Source organism: Venturia canescens, chromosome 2 (assembly GCF_019457755.1).
Source record: "Venturia canescens isolate UGA chromosome 2, ASM1945775v1, whole genome shotgun sequence".
Classification (NCBI taxonomy): Eukaryota; Metazoa; Arthropoda; class Insecta; order Hymenoptera; family Ichneumonidae; genus Venturia; species Venturia canescens.
Genome location: NC_057422.1, coordinates 19051479 through 19073854, shown reverse-complemented (window position 1 = coordinate 19073854; position 22376 = coordinate 19051479). Strand labels below are relative to the sequence as shown.

The 22376-nt window shown below is 39.4% G+C and overlaps 3 protein-coding genes across 4 annotated transcripts in view; 2 read left to right on the top strand and 1 right to left on the bottom strand.

The window, feature by feature from the left end:
- Positions 1 to 2162, top strand: part of LOC122407003 (ADP-ribosylation factor-like protein 3) — a 37707-nt gene extending 35545 nt beyond the window's left edge. For both annotated transcript variants that reach the window (XM_043412926.1, XM_043412927.1), the window contains 2 exons: positions 1338 to 1574; positions 2053 to 2162. In XM_043412926.1, coding sequence (XP_043268861.1) covers positions 1338 to 1574; positions 2053 to 2094 — 279 coding nt within the window. In that variant the 3' untranslated portion in view covers positions 2095 to 2162. The remainder of the gene's footprint in view (positions 1 to 1337; positions 1575 to 2052) is intronic.
- Positions 2163 to 2170: 8 nt separating this feature from the next.
- LOC122406995 (uncharacterized) lies at positions 2171 to 9730 on the bottom strand. The gene is made up of 7 exons (XM_043412917.1): positions 9552 to 9730; positions 5459 to 5653; positions 4339 to 4799; positions 3951 to 4262; positions 3654 to 3855; positions 3293 to 3520; positions 2171 to 2977 (listed from the first exon to the last, which is right to left on the bottom strand). The coding sequence occupies exons 2-7, from the start codon at positions 5642 to 5644 to the stop codon at positions 2897 to 2899; spliced, it is 1470 nt and encodes a 489-aa protein (XP_043268852.1). The 5' UTR covers positions 5645 to 5653; positions 9552 to 9730; the 3' UTR covers positions 2171 to 2896.
- A 2662-nt stretch (positions 9731 to 12392) lies between these two features.
- On the top strand, positions 12393 to 15692 carry LOC122406996 (putative odorant receptor 71a). The gene is made up of 4 exons (XM_043412919.1): positions 12393 to 12666; positions 13361 to 13846; positions 14361 to 14625; positions 14808 to 15692. Exons 1-4 carry the CDS (start codon positions 12514 to 12516, stop codon positions 15146 to 15148), a joined length of 1245 nt encoding a protein of 414 aa, XP_043268854.1. The 5' UTR covers positions 12393 to 12513; the 3' UTR covers positions 15149 to 15692.
- The last annotated feature ends 6684 nt before the right edge of the window (positions 15693 to 22376 follow it).

Genomic DNA, 22376 nt, shown 5'->3' with positions numbered 1-22376 from the left:
GAGAATTTAATAGCCCGTTTCCTTCTGGACGTATCGATCGTAGATATTGATCAAAAGCCAGGAGCCTGTCGAATAGGACGACTCGACTGAGCCCATGTTATTCACTATTGCTAAACAACGAATGTTATCAACGATTCGTGGCGGAAAAAATTCCAAATACCTTTTCTTTCACCAATACTCTTCATCTCGAAACTTACTTTGAGTGATGAGTTTAACTTTTTTTTCCAAGATACTCACTTATTCAGATTTTTCGTTTTTGAAATCGACTCGTTGGTTGAGCTAAAGCTTTTAAGAACGTACGTGCGCGTCGTACTAGTCAGTTAACGGTCTATCCATATTTCTTTAAAGGAATGAATTATCTCGGTCATTCATATACAGCAGAATATTAGTAAAAAAAAGCGTTATCTTAATTTTTTAATCGTGAATAATATTTAATTTAAGTTCCTTGCAGAACATATTTCATTCCCAGTCTTTCACATGATTCGATAGTACAGTGCGAAAAGGCAACGTTTGACAACGTTAAACTTCGTCAGCTGACAGATTAGATCAGAGATGACCATAACCCTAAAAAGTACAGCTGTCACTTCCATATTGACAAGTTGCACTGTGCATGACAATAGACGTATGTACCTGAAAAATTTCAAGATTCTGTAACCATTGGTCGTCTTTAAGATGATGGATCAGTCGGTAATCACACCTCGAATTTTTGAAATTGAAACTCTTTGACATCGTTCGTCCGATTAAAATAATAAAAATGTCATCGTATGCAGCACGATCGCAAAAATCCGATGACATTTTTAGTTTTTCGATCAGACGAACGATGTGGAAAAATTTCCTTTTCAAAATTTGCAGCTATCTCTCTCGCACTCACGGTTGTTATTACCGACTGATCCATCATCTTAACTCAAATATTTCTAATTCAGATGACCGTTGACCCTCCTTTTTTAACGTACCCATAGATTCCGCGTGATTCAGTTCACATAAATAATGATTTTAATCTTTGACATCTAATTTAGAAATATATGAAATTTTGAGTTGAAGATGGTTGAAGGGGCCAGTAAGTCATTGTGACGATAAGCGACACGTTAATTTCTGTACTTTTCGACTGTTAATATTTCGAGCAAACAGTCGATGAGGGGTCTTGAAATTTTACAAGTATAGAAAAGAATTCCTGGATTGTGAGACAAAAAATTAGAGTGCTGTCTAAAAAAAGCCCGCGCGCCTGTACATCCTTAATAAATTCTGACGAAAGATTCTGGCGCCGGGAATAATGTTTGCGGAGACGATGATGTTTGTGCATCCGATTGTTGTACGTTCTTTCGATACTTTTCCGGCAGATCTACGTGGTGGACAGTGCGGATATAGCGAGATTGGAAGAAACGGGGCAGGAACTTTCAGAGCTTCTAGTCGAAGACAAATTGCGCTCCATACCCCTCCTCGTTTATGCGAACAAACAAGACTTGGGTCAAGCGGTAACAGCTGCTGAAATTGCCGAGGGTCTGGGTCTCCACAATATTAAGGATCGTGACTGGCAGATCCAATCTTGCATAGCGACCGACGGAAAGGGCGTCAAGGTTTGCATGGAATGAAACGAAGATCGTTTCCAGTTTCATTTTTTACGATTCGATGGGGTATTTTTGGGATTCACGATTTCTACGGATCCGTTTGTTCGGTATAGAACATTCAACCATAGCAAAATTTCAAAATAAATTTGATTTTCAATATTCCACTTAAAAAACTCGAAATCCAAAATAAAAAAAAAATAAAAAAAAAACTCCAAAAATACAAATATTTTGAGATACCTGCCGCTCAATTTTTTAGCGAATTTGAAAATAAATCTTCGCTCATCTATCCTGAAAGAATGATTATTAAAAATGTTTTAAATTTTGCTGGAACGTATCTTGGTATAGCTTTTTGCTGCTACTGTCAACCAAATTTATGATCCACAGTTGTAATTATTTAGAAATGAACTAACAAAAACTTTTTTTTAAACTTATGATCACGAGCGCAGGATTCATTTTGTAAAATGACCTGAAATGTTGGATGTTTCAGGAGGGCTTGGAATGGGCGTGCAAAAGCATCAAGAAGAAATGATAAATTTGAAAAAGGCGGAGTATTGCAGAGGTGGATGGACGTGAGGGAGAATAAAAGTACGAAAACAAGAACGATGTTGAATTTTTCTTTCGCTGATTTCTACATGAATTATTTTTAGTATTTTTTTCCTCAAGCGTTTTATTTTTCACACGACTTCGATATCCTAATATTTACAAGAGCAGTCGGCCTACAATCTATTGCGATTGGTTTTCAGCGCGATAGATTGTGACGTTTTCGAGAAATTAGTCAAGAATCGCACCAAGTCTTACGTAATGTTTAATTTCGTACATGTATTTGTGCAGTTATTTCCCAGACATTGTTGCTATGTTGAAAAATATTGTAATTTTTCTATCGCATAAGGTTCACAACTCTCCAGCCATAATTGTTTTCGGTTGCCATAATTTTGAGATTCTACAACAAAAATATTGAATCGTTTTCACATAACTTCGTTGAAAATATGCAATGCGCCAGCTCAGCAACGTTACGAAATCCAACGACGTATGTTTCCTTCGTTTCAGACTCGAGCGTTTTCTTAATAACGAAAAAAATAAAAACTTAATGATTCCTCAATAGAGGCTTAACACTGGGAAAAGGATCGTCTGATTGAAGATCCGTCATCTTACTGACTACAAAAAATATATATCGAGGTTCAATGGTCATCGGACTCGTGACAACTCGTGTCGCACTGTCACATTTTTTGACAACGGAGCCTGTCGCTGCCAAACGAAAGTCAGTTCAGCTCAAAACACACAATTTACTTTGTTCATCCACTTTCGGATAAACGGGTATTCGATGCTGGCTCTCAGAGCTCACTGTGGGTAGCTTCGGTCGTCACGCGAATTTCTTCTTCGTGGAACTCCGTGCAGTCAGCTGGATACTTTTCCTGGAAAATGGGAGCACCGTTAATCGTCGTTGCCTCACGGAAGCTGTGACAAAAACATTTCGACTCCGTCGTTTGAAAAGAGCGCCAAATGCAAAAGCCCCTCGGCAAATTTTGTTCTTCGACGCACCGTCGATCAAATATCTACGAATTCGGCACTGTTGGCTGTGCAAAAACCTCGAGCTTTTTTATATCACGATTAGTACTTTTTTCTTCACAACTGCAAGAGCTGAGACTTCTCGAAATTTGTTTTTTGCATCAGTGCTTGAAATTTCTGCCGAAGTAGCTAAATTTCATTGAGAAAGTGTAAAAGCTCACGTGGCATTGGTCGTTTTCTTGAATGGCACCGTACAGTGACCAGAAGCTGACTCCAGTTTTGTCACTGATCGACCAGGCGGCTGGATAACTCGCCATTTTGGTGAGGAACGCTCTGACTGGGCCCATTTTATCGTGATCTGCGATCTCGTTACTCGGCTGGTTTATTGTGCACAATACGTGCTTAGCGCACTTGGGTGACTTAACAGCCCACTTGTAGGCTCGATACACCTAGAGTTGATAACAACAATTGGTGATTAGTGGCAAGTTATTTCTCTTATTAATAGTTTCTGTAAATTGGAGGCCTCGGCCACTTCAACGCTCAATTATGGATGATAAGCAAACGGGTAAATGGTGAGTGTACCTTGAGCAACGGAGAAATGAGGTCATTGTTTATCGTTTCACTGAGCTTGTAACTGAGTTCATTTGCGTTGACACGCGACATTATGAAGCCCTTTTCGGATGCAAGTTTCACGAGGTCCTGAGTGTAAGCAACCGCTGGTTTGATATACTGATGACTGTCAATTTGCATGTTCAAGTGTCTCTTGGCACCTGCATTCACAACTCTGTCAACAGTGAACAAAAATGTAGAATGCAGTATTTCGAAGTGTGTCAATGAAAACGCTGAGCTGTCCGTCACAAGGCTGCACGGAAACAATACCTGGTAAGACTCTCGACTGGTTTCGTGGCATCGAACATCGCGGATTTCGGATAACCCTGAGACTTGAGGAAACTGTTAGCCACGAACTGAATGGTAGTTATGTGTCTTTGGCGCGTTGCAGGATCCGCAATGTAAGCGATCCAGTCAGCGATGAAGTTGGTCATCGATCTGATCCACTTCCTCCTAAGCATAGGGTTCTCGAAGCTGTCGAATATTTTTTCGTATTTGATGCGACCATCCTCGTTGACCATGGTGCTGAGTATTTGCTCGAGTCCACTTTTGCGCCAGAGAGTTTGACCGAGCTCAGAATGACTGCAAGTGTAATGGGGATTTAAAATCAACGGACAAATGGATGACGCGAGACAAGCGGAACTTTGGCTAGCTGTACCTGAAGTGATCCCACATGACGTGGAGATTTTCCAGAATCGGTGGCATGTACCACGAGTGCGAGGAGTGGTCGTGCTTTTTGCCCGTACCAACTTCGTTCGAATTTCCGGCGTTCAACGTATCGAGAAACATCGGCAACAGGCCCAACAGGCCTTGACTGTTCCCACCTTGACCCATGAACATACCAGCCATGTTCACCAGGTTCTCCAAGTCGAGGCCTCCGCCGCTTGGAGGACTCTCGTCAACGCTTTTCTTCGATCTCTCGTTCGCACTTGCACCCTTCGCCATTGATGCCATTTCGAGAAGTGATCCCAGTACTGGAAGAGCCATTCCAGCGGTAGGTTGACCGCCTTTGGCATCTTTGTTGCCAGCAACTGCTCCCATGAGGTTACCCATGCCAGCGAGGAGCTGCCCGATTCCGGCACCCCGGCCTGCAACTTCTCCCCCTCCTAAGTTGTTCATCTAAGAAACATCGAACGTTCGAATCAATTTTCCCTCGTCAGATTTTCTCCTCGGATTAAACGACCCGAAAATTGGGCAGCCTTTTTAGTTCGATATTTTTTTTTAACGAAGGCTGTGCATCGCAAATTCAATGAGGCTTGAGGCTCTCTGGAAACTTTTATAATCACACCCCCGTTCGACACGACTCAGCGGTCGACTTTACAGTCAGCTTGATTGACGACCCCTCCCCATACCTATAACCATCGAACCCTCTCCATTCATTCTCTTGAAATGTTCTACCCAAAACGTTTTCCAGAAAGCCGACAGAGGCGAATCCCAAATGAATTTCTATCTCATTCTACCGCGGCCTGAGAGCAGGTCCTAGAATTACGACTTGAAGAATTGAAAACTTTACCGAGTAAAAATAGTTTCTTAGTCGATCTGCCAAAAATTGAAAAAAAAAAAAAAAAAAAACAAGTTTCGATACTTTATCGATTTATGGAAACTTTCGTCACCTAACGATCGAAAAGTCTTCACTTTCGAACGAACTCGAACATGCTCGATCGATTGATCGATATTATTGATGCCCTGGTCTATAAAATCATAGGAAAAATAAACATAAAAATAGAATGTTAACAAAAAATAAATCATAACTCAGAGATGAGCTAGTCAAGCTTTACCTTCCACGGTTCTTCAGCCGGCATCAATTGGGAAATGAAATTCTGCATACCACCCGCGTCTATACTGTCAAACATAGCTCTAGCAGCCTCATACATTTCGCTCGCTCCTTCATATTCGTCGTTTTGCTTATCGCAGATGACCAGCCCAGCGAGGATCAGCACCGAAAATACTTTGGGAATCCACATGATGTCCTCCTAAAATAAAAACCCGTGCGAACGTTTCATTAATTGGACGTCAAAAAGGAGCTTGCAAGTAATGTGAGTCGTGACGTGTTCCAGTCTCTTTCCGCGCATCGTTTTACAACCGTGCAATCGGAGCTTTGCCATCGTCAAAGATAGTCGATCACCTCGGAACTCAACCGACCACTCAGACCCGAATTTTCATTGGGAAACGAAGATCCCGATCGAAAAATCACATGGCGATGGCTTCGTTCGCGTAATAACTGTGCCTCCTTTCGTATAAATTCGAACTCGCGCTCAGTCAACAACGCCGGAAACGTTTCGGCTCGTGATCACCAGGATACCGTTGCTCTTGGTTCATGTAAACACGTCTCTCGTGCTAACGCCAAGAAGCTTCACGAGACTCCTCCGTTCTTCGCTCCCAGGAACACTTACTCAACTGGCTTTGATAAAATGTCAAAATTTAACGCTTGAAAATATATCTTCGTGGAGCATTCATCTTCCAGGCAGCTGTGAACGTTCGAAAATTATCTACTCCACCGATAATGGCACTGTCTCGAAAAATGAAACTGTCTTTTCATCTTCACTCTCCTGCGCACGCAGCAGACGTTTCAAAACAAATGATGTATTCGTGGAGAAACGCGCATTTGTGCAAAATTGTTCTAACGGTACAAATCCTGGTCGTTAAGGAAGTATTTCAAATTAATAGCTAATTACACAGTTTTTAACGAAGCACGGGAGAGTCACAGACGCTGGGATTATTTATTGGTGCTTAATCTAGCAATTCTGTGTACTTGGTACGTGGCAGGCGAATGAGCAACCCTCGAAAATTACTAGCAATCGTTACAAAGCGTTGCTGCATGATTGTGATGATTGCAGAATTTCTGTAATCAAGTGACGAAAAAAATGAAAGAAGTATCGATTCGAATGAACAATTGAATTGTTCGATAAGTCAAACCACTCATTCGGCCAATAAAAAAATCACAACAGAACATTGATTTTTTGTTAATTCGGCATTGATTAAAACTCGACCTACGAGATAAAGACAAGATTTTATTGACGTAGCGTGCCAAGTTTCCTGGCCAGAAGAATCGTTACGTGTAATGCTGGAATCGACGTCGTGCAAAAGCCCGCTCTGTAGTTTTTACCGGTTTAACGAGAGATCGAGCGAGAAGAGAAGGTTATTCACTCGAGTAAAGGTGTAAGCTGTGTAAAATGAATAACATGAATAATCGCGATGCGAGCATAATGAGCCCTGAGATGAATTACAGTTTCATTTTAAAAACCTGGGATCTTATTGATTTTTTTCTCAACAATGTACCGTCTCACTGGGACGTTTGAATAATGTAAAAATCGACACTTATTTCTCTTTATTCATCATTAATTGAGATTTTCTTTTGTCATTTTCGATTAGCTGGACAAAGAAAACTCTGGTAACGATCATTATTCCGATAGTTCAGTATGTTCCAAGTTCTTTGTTTCACTGAAGCTGCCAAAAAAATAGGCTAGAAAAAAAGCCTCTGCCTACGGAGCCACAAGAATCGTCGAAAGTTTATTCGTCTGAGAGATTATAATTTCTTTTTCATCCAACCGATTAGGACAACTTTCTGGCTTACGAAATACTGGATCAATGCATTCGAGTGAAAGGTTGACGGTGCGTAATAATAATCAAAGCGAGTCAGTTGTGACTGACGATCTTGGATGGTACCGTAAACCGCATGAAATTGACATTCTTCGTGGTTGTTACGAGCGATCCCTTGTAACGGTAAGCACTGTTAGCCATCGGACGACCTACAGGCGCCGATTCTCATCAGCTCACTACGATGAGCCAATTTAATTTCTGGTTTTATTTCGAATTTACAATCGAAAATCTCAATGTGCTTGAATAAGTGAACATTTGATTTGCTGATTTGTGTCATTTATTCAATTTCACTTATTGATTCATTATATGGAAATATACAAGTTTTTCGAATGCCAGCAATTCCTCGGATGAAAAATTGGGAAACTTTGCGGTGAGGATATTATTCTCTTCTCGAAAAAACGTTCTTCAACGACTCGGCAAGCGACTGCGTGAAATTTTGTATAACGGTACAAACTGTTAGTCATCGTACTTCCCTCGGGTCCGGGGGAACATTCCTTAGTGGACCAGATTTCGTGAGTGTATTTTCACGTCATTGAAAGGACGATGGCATTGAAGATGGTGGCAAAATGTTTCAGGAAATAGGATTTTTAAAATGGGCATGAAATTTGAAGTAGAGATTTTTGAGGACGGTAAAATAATTGAGTTTTTGAAAAAAGCGTAAAAATTCTCTCAACTGTCACTCATTGTTTGACAGTATCGACCGAAAAGTTAAATTTTTTCGCGTATCAATTTCGAAACTAAAAAATTCTCAAGGCTCCATTGTATATCGAAGTAACGGTGGCTCGATGACGAAATTTGGAACATACAACGCGAGGGAATTTCCAGTCTGAGGAGAGACTGTATATGAGATCGTTGCAGAATAAGAAGCAACGACACTGTCAAGGCCATGTGCCAAGAGGCCACTGGCCCCAAAACGGGTCCCTCGCTACACTCACAACCATTCCTCCTCCGTGGAGCGTTCTTTTAAGTACCCTCGAATTTTATTTGCCAATCAACATTTTTCGAGCCAGTACTCGTTTTCTGTATTCGAAGATTGAAATTGAGTTCTCTTACCACGTTAAAAATGGAAAGTACCCGAAACACGATTCTCAAAATTTCAAATTGATCTTTCGTAACCTCAGAGAAAACTTCAAACAGCAATTGTAGAAACGAAAAAGTCGTATCCTGTGAAGTGGAAAAAGAAGGTTCGGAAGAAACCGTTCTGCGTTACGTAACTGTGAGCCTTTTTTGATATTCGCATTCGGAGAATTATTTCTAAAATATTATTTTTTCGCTTGTATGTCCATTCCCGCATAACCAGTCTTACGAAAAAGTTTTTCTGTATCCGCACTAACAATTAACTACGCAAGTATTCCTCTTATCACTCAGCCACATAATTAGTGATTCTCCTGAGCACCGAGGAAATTTCGCCGTCATTTTTGTGACTCAATACCGGTCAAACGGTTTTAAACCTTTTGTTCCATTTTCGTAGTTTTTCCTCGAATTTTCATGAGCTTTTAAAAATAGTATGAAACTAAATATATTCTCAGTTGTCACACTATCGCTTGCGATAATAAATGGAGGCAGTCTCCTCGCAAATTCGACATATGCCAGTCGCCAACTATTCGACACAAAGCAGCCTTGGTCACTGCGATTGTACGAAGATAATTTGTTGCTTCTGCACGCTTAAATGCTCTCGAACATGTTTCCCAGGTCTTCGCAAATATTTTTTAATGAGGAATCGACTTTTTATCGTTTTTTCGAAACCGCTTCATAGATCCACGATTTTCCGAACGAAATCAATCCATTTATTTCGTTTCATTTTTCAAGCCACCGTACGTTCAACGAACGGTAAAGGGGATTAATACTCACACGAGTAAAAAAGAAACCCGTAAATTCGAGGAAGAAACATTGAGAACACGAATCAGTGGAGTTTAAAACGAAAACTACAATAAAAAATTGTAGAACACAATGAAGGAGTTTCAAAAAATAAAAAACAAGAGTGATCGTCGAAAAAATAGGAAGCAGCGAATCGAATAATTCTTATGGAAATTAATGTAACTTTAGGCAAATGTTTGGTTCGATTGCTGGATCGTTTATTCAAGCACTGTTCGAGTAATGACAACAGAAATTCTACAAATAAAAATATGACTGCAGGGAAAAGTATGAAATATTTAAAAAGTACACCCACGAAAAAAATGGATTATAAAAAATATAATATAATGGAACGTTGAAACGGGTAATTGTACAATAAAAAAAACGTGCGTTGCACACTCAAATTGTTTGTCTTACCTCGTCTCGAGTGATCGACCGAAATTTTTGGATGGAAGAAACGCAATCGATTATTTTCTCGAAACGAACGCAGGTAAGAAGAGGATTATGTGTACTGACTTCCCAGGAAGGTTTAAACACCTGACGCTACGAGAGTCGTGGCCTGACTGGCGTTCAACGTAGTCCGATGAACGGTACTTACTGAACTGAGAACAGGCGGGTCCACGGGAGCGATGTGTGAAGCCGGTAACACAATGAAAAGCCGTATCCGTGTGGTATTTACCTGAAAGGCTTTGGGCCAACTCGAACCGGTAAAGATACTGCCAACAAATGGACTCGGTGTAGGCAGGAGTGCGAGGGTGGGCGCGGGGATTCTCACCGTCGTCAATGCTCGAAACCACGAGGGCATGAGCCTGAGTCTGGAAGACGATACGTTACAGCAAATGGAGGTGACTCGATAATCCGTATTCCTCAACGTCGAATCAATCGATCAAACCCCACGGCTCCAAAATAAATTCACTTTCCTCGATCTTTCATTTGCTTTTCATATTCATTGCATTTTTCCAAGGCAGCTCGTTCATCTGTCGTCGTCTGTGTGAATTTCGTTTGACAACTGGTTTATCGTTTACTTGGAAACGTTTTTTAAAACAGATACTTTTAACGACCGGATAAATAAACGACAGCACAGGGTGTCTAACGACCTGAAAAGTCATGAAAATTCTTAAATGTTATGAAATTACACTCGGACCTGAAAAAATCATTAAATGTCATGAAAAATTACCAAACAACCTGATTTTTTAAGATCTCTGCAACGCTCATTGTCATTGTCGATTTTTTGGTTTTCTTCAACATATGATTTCAAAATTCGCGGGGTGGCGACAATGTCTGGTTCGTCAATACTCATCATCGATATAAAAACGAATATCGAATGAATAGTTTATAAGAAAAAAAAGATTCTTCATTTCAAAATAAAATGTCATTTCTTTGTTATTTTTATTGAATTTTTTTATAATTAAAAGATGAATAAAAAGTATCAGAACCATAAGAAAAGTCATGAAAAATTCCTGTTCCTTGACTTAAAAAGCCTTAAAAGTCATGAAATTTCTGTTCTGGTCAAAATTAGACACCCTGCAGCAGCATCGGCGTATCCTGAAAAGTATTTAAAAGAAAATGAAAACACTCATAAGTACATTCAATCATTGATATTTCCTGGCACTTGTTCACCAAACGTGCTTGACAACGCCTCAAACACAGCCGAACGTCACAGTCTCAGTGAATAGCTGTGTGGAACAGTCGCAGCAACTGTTTCGACGAGTGCTGAAAAGCAATTTCGTCATTACTGAGCTCTGCCACGTGGACCTGTAAGGAAGCACTCAAAGTTGAGCTACATTTTTATCGTTGATTTGGATATTAACTCTCCAAATAGTAGTTCCAAGTGTAAATTTCACTAAAGTCATTAGATAAATTAAAACCTCGAAAGCAAAATTCCAATAAATAAAAAATATATATATAAAAGAAAAGTCAAAAAACATTCAAACTACGAGGCCAAAATCCTACTTTTTTTTTAAAAAAAAAAGGGGGAGAAATTCGAACGAAACGTACCTGGCGAGTTTTATCCAATTCTCGTGATGCAACTAACGCTCATGCTGGTCATGAGCTTACCGAGTGCTTACAAAATTTCCATTGTTAATCAAATTTTTTCCGTATGGAATTTTTTTTCAGAGACAATATAGCGTCTCCGGACACTTTACAATGGTAATTATTTTTTTGCGTAGAACTTCGTTAAGTCGTTTTGATGATGAAATTATAATCGGTACACGGAGAGAAAAAATAGTAAGAATTACTATGCCTCCACAGTGTTGGGGTTCTATGTCACCCATTTTGGAGGTTTTCGCCAAAAACGTTGTAATTTTCGTGTCGCTTCGAAATAAATATTTCTCAATTGCTTATTTTACAGTTGAGCATATAGTAAAATACCAAGAGCTCGGATACAAGTATCGCCGATCCGCCGAAATGTTTGAAAATGAATTATGGTACATAGCAAAATTTCATTCGTGCTGTCGAGAAATTTACTATGGTACATAGCAGAATTTCATTCGCGCTTGTACGTTTTGGTATCACATGTAAATTCCTCGAGTTCTCGCTTCCCAAAAAATGACTATGTATGTTCGTAAGAATTAATAAATATTACGATATAAGCCCTACTCTTACGGCACCATAGTAATTTTTATTGCAATGTTCTCTCCGTGTAGCGTGTACAACAAACTCGTCCATTTTGTGGTTAAAAGAGACCGAAAATAGATGAAACGAAGTTGCAATGAATTTGGTTGATTGTGCAACAACACTTGTGTAAGCAATGGAACGTTGAATTTTCTGGAACAAATTTCTTCCGCCACAACTCAACTTGTCGCATGATCAAATGATCCCACAATTAATACGCTAACTTGGATAAATCGGAAGACTATTTTCGTTCTGTTAGTAAAATTATAAAATCAATTAGAAAAAATTCGCGGAATTTTTAACGGAAAAAGCAAGGATAGAATTCGTTGACCAACGCGACCGAAGATCGTAATTTAAGGTTGGCCAAGTGCTCGAGCAGTCTTCGAAATACGTGAGCAATTGCTCGTGAGATTAATATTGATTCGCGTTATTCCTTATGCAAATATTCTCGAAAGGGTTATATTTTATGCACACAGCGAGCATTAGGTTCGCGGAAATAAGGCGAAAAAATGTGGTAGCGCGGGAAAAAGGAGGATGCGCTATGAATAAATAACAGATGAAAGATTCGCTCGTGAAATGACCGTCTCGAGGGGGACATCGCCGGAAATATCTGCCTTCTTAGCAATGACGCATGCAGTAAAATATGCGCTTTTGGTGGCCCTTTAAGGGCATCAAACTGTTCAGATTTGTCGGTAGGAAAGTCTCAGCAAGGGATGAGAGTGGATAAAAAAAAGTGCGTTCGAACTTATTGAATCTGTTAAACATGGAGAATTTTTACGATAGAAAATATTGGAGCCAAGACGCGAGAAAAGCTTTTGCACTTTTCGCCGCGATAACGTGGCCTTTCGGTCTTTGGCCACTCGTTCCCGTTAATTTCTTCCTTACATTCCGCGTCTTACTCGGCATCGGATTAGTGGTAAGTTTCTTTAAGATCTCCTCAATTTGCTATCAAGTAACACAAAGTATCGAAACGACGAGAAGCTTCATCATCATCATTATTAGCACATTCAATAGCTGAGACTTTGGTATTATCGACGATCGAAGCTGGATTTTTCGAGCATAAATTCTGAGTGTGAAACATGAAAAATCACTTTGTTTTCACTAACGCTCGATAAATTGATCGCTTTCAAATTATTAGGGAACAAATTAATTCCTTCGCGACGAAAACCGAATCAGGCGCATCGATGTTTTTGCTCAATTTTTATTTCAATAAGTCCAGTTGGTCCGACCATCACTTCTATAGCACGTCACCATTCCAAATTTCAATCCCATCGAGAATAGTTATCCAATTAAAACGAATCATATTTCTCAGAGTGCACGGATCGATAAAAATTGGAGAACAGCATAATCGCTACTCAATGACATTTGTTCATTGCCACCATAATGGTCGTTCAACGACTTTAAGGAGGTTTGATTCCTCATCAGTCCCAATAATACCCACGTAGAGTACATTAGAGTACCTGCGGACACACTGGCATCGTGAAGTTTAAGTAAAAAGTCAAAATATTAAGGGGATCCGATGGGATTGTGAAGGATCCTCCCATTCCTCCCGCATAATTATTGCAAAGAGTTGGAGGGTTCATTTCTTTTTGCATATTTGTATTCGACAGTTTGGTACCGTTGCAATTCCCTTTCGAGAGATGTGCGTGCGATGCGGGACAGCGGAGGACATGATCGACGACCTGATCGTCGTGGCAACGGGGGTGCTCGCGCTGTCGAAATTAATTTGTTATCACGTATATCGCGACAGATTGCAACCAAGCGTCGTGTCCGCGATCGAAGATTGGTCATCTCAAGAATCGAAGGAGTTTAAAAACATAATGACGAGTCAGGAGCGCACTTACAAGAGCGTCGCGTTCGCCCTTATTTCGACGGCTGCGGCCTCCACGTTCTTGTATTCCGTGAAGATTTTTTTCACCGAACCTGACAGATGGATCGAGGCTAAAGAGACCGACGGAGATGTTACGAGCTTTAATGACACTGGAAACGGCACTCGAATGGTGCTGAGGAAAAGGTTTCTCTTCCCATCTACCTGCACACTGAACGATGTTCCTCCCTTGGTGTACCCATCTGTTATCTTCATCCAGTACATGCAAGTAAATATTTTATTTTTTTCAAGTCGTCATTCGTACAAAATTTATTTCACACATCAGGCCGACGATGAGCGGTGTGCTTGGAAAGTGAAATTCTATGGTTGGAATTACTCGGCCATTTTTTCTTCGTGAGCATCGGTGGAATGTGGAGTGATTACCGACGTCTGGTCCGGGCGTAAAAAATAGTCGTGAGTTCTACTATATTTTTTATTGAATTTCGAATAATTTGGTTTACTGAATAAAAAAATAATCGAGCTCAGCATTCTTTCGATCGACCAAATGATACTTCTTTTGACGAACCAAGGTTTGCCCTTCGGTCCAGTAATCTCTCCGCATCCCATGGTTGTCTTGCAGCAGAGAGCAATCGCTGAGGACTTTTCCAGAATTTCACGACCAATTAGCCCGCTGCATTTCGCGGATACGTAATTGCACGATTTTCAAAATAAATGGATGTACCGAGAATACACGAGATGAATTATTTGAATTGAGATTCATGAATTTGTCACATAATCGGCAGGTCCTTGCCACTTGCACAGTAAACACGGGGAGCGATGCTTTTTTCATAGCCGTTACGTCTCACCTGTGCGGACAACTGGAGATTCTTAAGACGAAATTTTGTACGGTAGGAGAAGAAAACAATCCGACTGAAAGTCGGATCAAGTTGAACTCGTTGATAGGAAGACACGTTCACCTGCTGGAGTTGGCAGCAGGCCTCGAAGACGCCTATAATATCATCGTCTTCACACAATTGCTGGTCAGCGTTACGCTCATTACTGTGTTCGGTGAGTATACAAATGTACGAGGCTGATATCGCTGGATCTTTGCTCAGGTTAATATATGAACGCCCAAGAATTGGCGATGAATGAAGACTTGCAATCACGACAATGAGAATAATCGCATGAAATTATTTTTATCGTAACGTTTTGAAAAAAAAATTTCAAACATATTTTTCTTCGGTTTACAGGTTTCTCTTTTCTCATGACCCTGGAAGAAGACAATTACGTCGGAGCAATAAAGAATGTCGTAGTTATACAATTCATGCTTTTACAAACGTTCATGTACAGCTACGTGGGTGAAAATTTGCAGTGCCAAGGTGATGACATAATAACATCACTTTATGGGAGTTCGTGGTACGAGTTACCGAATCACTTGTCTAAAAATTTGATCTTCGTTATGATGCGATCGAACGTACCGCTGCAATTGTCAGCTGGAAAATTCTTCAGCATGACACACGCCACTTTTATGGATGTTCTGAAAACTTCTGCCTCGTATCTTTCTGTTTTGAGAATTATGATACAAGAATAAAGGAGGCAGAAAACTAATGAATGCTCTGTCCAGGTTACCATGAAATGTGGACAAGTCCACTCAGAAATTGAGAATTAAAAAAAGGATTTCCTCTCGTCCTCTGATAGCTCGAAAAATTAGCTCAATTTTTTAAATCATTCCCTGTCGTGCTATTTCCCTTCAATTGTTTTTTTTCGTCACCGACTACCGTAAATTTCAAAGAAAAATGTACAAACCGTGATGGAGCTCAACTTGACATTAGCGCTCGGGTAACGAATCTGTATTCACGAATGTAGGCAAAAATCGACTGTTACATCGCTAAATTCAAAGTTTCTCATTCATGCAAACAAATACGATTGTTTGTTGTTCCAACAGCGCCGATGCACTTCTTGCAGTTGAGCGACGTCCACACTGACAACTCGGATTCTTGAAGAAAAAAATTACAGTCTTAGAATCGTCGATCAAGAAAGACGCGAGGGAACAAATAAAACAGGCATTTCCTTGGAATTATGTGCATGTTTGATAGACCTTTTATCGTAAATAAAATATGAGGATTTTGTGCGCATGCGGGTACATTTTTATTTCGTCACATCTGATGCAGAAAATTAAGGGGTTGTTGCAGTATTGAATAACGAATGAATGTCGATAAGGGTTGATCGGTGCTCGAGAGTGATGCATGGATGTAGAAAAAAACGGTATGCTTCCGGGTGCATTACCGAGCTGTTGGTGAATTGCTCAGCAATCAAAACTCTTCTTTGGAGAGGAAGCAAAAAGAGGTTTGAGGTCAGGCTAGGAACCCTCTCACCCTTAAGCATGGCCCCAACAATCCGGAACTCCGATGCCACCAAAGTATTTGCCACTGTATTCGGTTTCCTTGGTTTATGGCCACTTGATCAAGTAACTTTTCATGTGAAAATACGTGTCGCTCCATTAAAATGGTAATTTTTTAAAATATTTCATTTTATTTTCAAAGTTTCAAATAATTCGTCCCCCTTCAACCTCTTTACTGGTGGGCCTACCATTCTGCGGGTTGTCGAAATAATAAATTTTTAATCATACGGAAGTGTTGACGATGGTATCCTTGGATTTTCAACAACACCAATCAATCTCTGCCGACATAAATTCGTGGGTTTTAAACACACAGAATCTACTAAAAGCACGAAGGGGTTTTACTCATTGTTTGTGTGTTCGAACCTTTCGTTTTCAACGCTGCAATTATTTTTTCACCAACATTCGACATTTCGTTGGTACCAAAATATTTTTCAAGTTTAAACCGATAAAAACGCTTGCAACTCAAAAGAGTTTGCGTTGAGTGAAAACGTGCTTTAGTTATCGCAAAAAAAAAGTGAGTACACGTTTGTTTTTCATATTCCAAACCTTACATCCTTTCAAATGGAAACTGATACTACGATGTATTTACGGTGTTAGGTGCTAAATTAATTCATAAATTTTTCTGATTTTACCCTCAAGTGCCTGGTGTTGGGCGCACGCAACATTAAAAAATTCGTATTTTTCAACGAAAGAGCGTTCAACACGCTCATTTGAAGCTTGTGCAACTCACCGATCTTCTTGAAATAGTGTACAACAGTATTATCTTTGTACAAATGTTTACGAGTCTGCGCGTTCATCAGCATTGTAGGGGAGCAAAATTTATGTTTAGTATTTTTTATTATTTTACACACGAAGAAAATGCGAGTCAAGACGCTGTTAAATATCCTCCAACATTCAAAATTTTTTCAAGTATCGAATCATTCGTCCAAATAAACTTAAGGAAGTTGAGGCTGTACAGTCATTTTTTTATTCAAAAGTTATGACCTGTACCTTTCAAAAGTTAGGCCAGTTTCCAGTTTGGCAATGTTGCATACACTTTAAAGAAAAGTTGGGGAAAAAAAGACGAAAAACTGGTGAAAGCTCAGTCGAAAACACGAACGGTGACGATCCTAGCCTCAAAAAACTGCACGGGAAACAGATTATTATTAATATAATCTCAGCAAATCTCCTAATAAATCTGAAAAAAATTGACATTATTCAGCAAGCCTCGTTCATATTGCCCAAAAAATTTCATATTTTTAGCATAATTTTTAACGGAGATATCACTGAATGTGTCTTGACTTCCATAAGATTACATGTTATTTGGCTCAAATTGTTATTGATTTTTCTCAGCAACGACGCTCCTAAACTGTCTGAAAATTTAACTGATTTTTTTTTACACTTCACTTTATAAGATGCACTCGGTTTAAAAGCGATGACATCATTTTCATTATAATGCCTCAACTTCCTTAATCGGCCAGTTTTTACAACAAAATGAAAACCAAAATCATTCGTACTACTTCACTTTTTTGAGTAATCGACTCCGTGCATTTTGACTTTGAAGGATTCCATCTTTTTGAGTTGAACTTCATGCGAAGATCATTGCATGGAAAAACGACCACATAAAAAAAATTCCAAAGGAAGCCTCCACGCGGTCCACGATTTCAAATAAAAAAAACTGAAGTCGGCTTTTCCAAGACGAGTATTAGTTTTGTGGCCTTAAGATGATGGATCAGTCGGTAATCACAACCGTGAGTGCGAGAGAGATAGCTGCAAATTTTGAAAAGGAATTTTTTCCACATCGTTCGTCTGATCGAAAAAAAAAATGTCATCGGATTTTTGCGATCGTGCTACGTACGATGACATTTTTATTATTTTAATCGGACGAACGATGTCAAAGAGTTTCAATTTCAAAAATTCGAGGTGTGATTACCGATTGATCCATCATCTTAATAGTAGTCGACCCTGTGTGGACAAATTCTAGTTCCTGTTAAAAGTTTCATTTTTTTTTTATCGTATATTCGCTCGTGGAAAAATCGCTGTACAGAAAAAATATTTAGGGACAGATTTATCAAGACATCCTTTAATATATATTTTTCAGCAATCTTTTAAAGTTACAAAATCTAGTTCCCTAGTGAAGGCGAATGATTCAAAGGACGAAGTTTTAGATTTGCACGCCATGGATCTCAAGTTCGACTTCGGGCAAAATACGAATGAGCAATTGAACTTTCTTACAAGTATTTATATTGCGTTTCTCGGTGATTCGAATTCTACCTTCATAAGTTGCTGCTCGAAAACCTCACTGTGATTGAATGGCGTTCGCTATTCGGCTCTGGATGCTTTCCGCGCGGACAGTTCTAATCGTGTGAGGAAAAAAACTTGAGGCTATATCGGTGGTGTTTCCTGCAAGTTTCCTTTGCCTTTTGTAAATGTGAAACAGAGGACGCCTTCCGATATTCACTATTAGTACTACTAGTTACACGATAGACTTTACTTACAGGTAGAAGTCACAGTAACTTGCAGTGATATCGAAGTAGGGCAGGAGTTAAGGAGGGTGGCTACCGACGATACAATGTTGCCATGCTAAACCATGTTAAATACATTAAAAATTTCAAAATGATAAGAATTTAATAAAATTTGGTCAACATATTCTTTAGGGCCAAATTTGACAATACAAATTTTTTAAGATTTTTCTTCTGTACAGTTATCGAGTAATTGATCACTAAAGTTCAAGTGTATAAGCATAGCGTTTCCATATATATATAGGTACACATTCCGGGCATAAGAAATCTGCTTTAATGCGTAATTACTCGATAACTAAGCAGAAGAAAATTTTGAAAAAAATGGTTTCTTCGCACTTGATGTTGAAGAACATTATCACCAAATTTGATCAATTTCTTATCATTTTGACGAGTGTAGCCACCCTCCTTAAGGACGATGCTCGCTCAGAGGGCAAAGAAGAGTTACCTAAGTAAGAACGTAAACACCAAATTCCAAACCAACTTTCCTCTATGGAAATCTTATTCGAATTATAGGAGGATTATGAGAACATCAAAATTTATTAGAGAATGTTACATTTAAGCTTCGTACAAATGAGATACAGTGTTAAGCCGGAGATACGCGCTACGGTATACCTGACAGTTTTGTCTATGTGCAGTTGTGCCTGTACCGGTCAACCTGACGTCGTAACGTGTATGAGGCACCGAAAGACATCCACACACGCTCAGGTCCACCGCATGGTCAGACCCGAAAAAATTGATTTTCGATTTTGCTCCGGTCGCCTGCGCAGGTCAAAAGATCTGCACGGATCTGTCGCCATACACATTCCGGTTAACCTGCGTAGGCACGCTTGTATACGCAGGTAGACCAAACGCCGGTAAACCCATGCACGCTACGTGCATGACCGGCTTCAGTTCATTAGAAAAGAGCTTTTCGTAGGGAATCGAACACTTTATAAAAAAGATCTCTTGTCATTTTGTGACAAATCTGCTCTTCAGAAAGTTATTCAGTCACTCCACTCGGTAGTAGATTTTGAACTTTTGCTACTTTTCCAACGAAGCTGTCACTCTTGTCATAAAACATCGCAGGAATTTTTTTCGAATTCATGTTATTCTTATGACAAATTATCTTATGGGAAAATTTAGGTTTAACAAACCCAAACCCAAACGATCCTAAACAAACTGAAACAAACCCGAAGATATTGAAACAAGCCCAAACAAGTTCAAAATAGCCCAGAGAAGTCCAAATATATCCGAACAAGCCCTAACAAAAAGGTCTGCGAACGAGGAATCAGACATGCCATGAGAAGCCGATATCGTTCAACATATCTCTCAAGCAGTGTCTTTATTCGTTCAAACGATACGATGAAAAAATGCATGAAATTATACCACCTTGAAGTCCCGAGGCATAACATTATTGTACAGTCTGATTTGCCTAATGATTGTTTTGGGCTTGTTCGGGCTTGTGTGTTCGAACTTGTTTGTATTTTTTTTTGTTTGGGGTTGAGTTTGTTCAGTTTAATTTTGTTTGAGCCTGCATGGGTTTGGGTTTGTTTGAGCTTGTTTGGATTTGAGTTTGAATTTTTTGGGTTAGATAGAATCCTGTTTTCTTGGGCTTGTTTGTGTTTGGGTTTATTTCAGTTTTTTTAGGATAGATCAAATTCCGTTTCTTTGGGCTTCTTTGGGTTTGTTAAATCTAAATTTTCCCATGAGATAATTTTCCACGAGAATAATATAGTTTCGAAAAAAATTCCTGCCATGCTTTATGAGAGAACTGACAGTTTCGTTGGAAAAATTGCAAAAATTCAAAATCAACTATCGAGATATTTTTTATAAAGTATTCGATTCCCTACAAAAACCTGTCATGGTAATTTTTGTATGATGCGATGACCGACCCCTAGAAAATTTTTTAAAGGGCTGACATCTGGACAGGAATTAATGATAATGGAAGTATTGAAGGCTATTCTTTGGAAAAAGAAAAAAAAACATTTATTTTTGAGAAACCGTAACAAAATACCAGGAATATTGAGATGAATGTTTTTTTCGGATTGTTCCAAGAAGCTGAGCAGTTGTGAAGTTGGAATACTTATCGCCATACAATGAAGAATTATCATTTCAAAGACTACAGAGAGATCTGTTATGATTGTCATGAACGTTGGTTCGTAGCATTATTAAATGGCAAAATATCATAAAAGAAGTGATTCTATTGGAAATTTGTCGATAAACTAAAGAACTGACGAAGCGGCCAGCTGGTACATGTGGAAAGATTGACACGCTCCAAAGATTTTCGTCACATACGAGCGTTTCGGTGCGAAAAGTACAGTCAACGAAAAATACGAGCGTGTATATCAGTCAAAGGAATGTCGAGTTGCCACGATTGGAACTCACCCCGATGGAGGTTTGGCGCGCTTGCACACTTGGCACGAGTCGAGTTGCCCAATGTAGAGTTGACATCCGGCGAAATATTTCTGATTGTTCCTGACCGTCTCCATATCCAACGAGCCTAGCAACTCTACTTTCAGAATTTCTTTTGTAACCATTTAAAAAAAGAGTAAAAGAACAGTGGATAGTTTTACTGCACTTCATGACAATCTTGAAGCTATTGTTGTAGGATTAGGTGGGGTGCCCGTGGAAGTCTCCTCAAACACGACCACCAGAAGCTCCCATATGAACATCTTCTCAGCTGCGATGCAATAGCACAGTCTGTATAAGACGGAGTGCCATGGGAACAATCCACGGAAACTACTGAGGAGAGAACAACCGCACACGGATATCAGCGAAGTTTGGATATGAACCTTTGAAGGTGGAGTCCGAAAAGGGGATATTTTTCTCACGCGTAGCTGGGAATCGGAGTCGAGATCTACGTTGCATGAACCCTCTTATTCATTTCAGCAAGGGCGTTCCTGTCAACAAATTTTCATTTGAAGTTAATGAAAAAATTGTTAACGAAACCAATTTGTTTTTCTTTTCAGGCATTGAGGCTCTAATGTCCTTAAAAAAGGGGATGTCGCTGGCTTTGCAAACAGTATCACAATAATTATTTATACATTATGATTTTTTTTATGCCTGCGTAAGCGTAGATTTGAAAAAACAATGTGAAGAGGTTAACTAATGGGTTTACGAAGAACCGTGGCATGATCCTCCGCATTATTTAGGCAAAGATATGATTTTCATGATAACGAGATCAAACGTACCGCCGCCATTAACGGCTAAAAAATTGTTCCATGTGACACCTGCCACTACTATGCAAGTTTTGAAAACATCGTCCTCGTTTCTATCCCTTCTGCAAATATCTCCTTGGGAATGATAGCTAATCGGGCAGATCCCAATAGTCTGAAATAACGCTGGCTGAATTTATGGAAAGACAATCCATAAGACATTTCTTGCTCCAACTTACTAGTATTGAAATTCAAATCCTATTTTATTTTCGCATAAGATTGGTTGCTGAACTGTCAGCAATTATTTACTGCTATCCAATCTTAACCCTTAATAGTCACACGGGGTACATTGGACCCCAGCCGTTTTTCGACTGACGATACCAAATAGAAATTTCGAGAAAATGGGACTTGTAGCGCCCTCGGTCGATAGTTCGAACCTTCGGGAAGAGAGCCTCATCGTTATTATTTGAAAGGGCCCGTTAGTTTAGTTTTGGTAGTCGATCAAGTCAGACCGTGCGAAGATCTGGGGATCGATCCACCCCAGTGTGACAAATTTAACTAATACTATCTGAAGGCGTGATTTCTCAGGTTTATAGAACGAGTTGATATTTTTTTAAATTGAAAATTACGATTTCTACATCAATTTTTGTGAAAAAAGTCATTTTTCCTGCATTCTTTTCTTTGACATTTTTTTTTAATATCAAAAATAACACGAATAGAATAAAATCGTTATGGTCGTTTCTTAAAGATTCAAAATACATTGCAGTATTGTTATTTTATTTT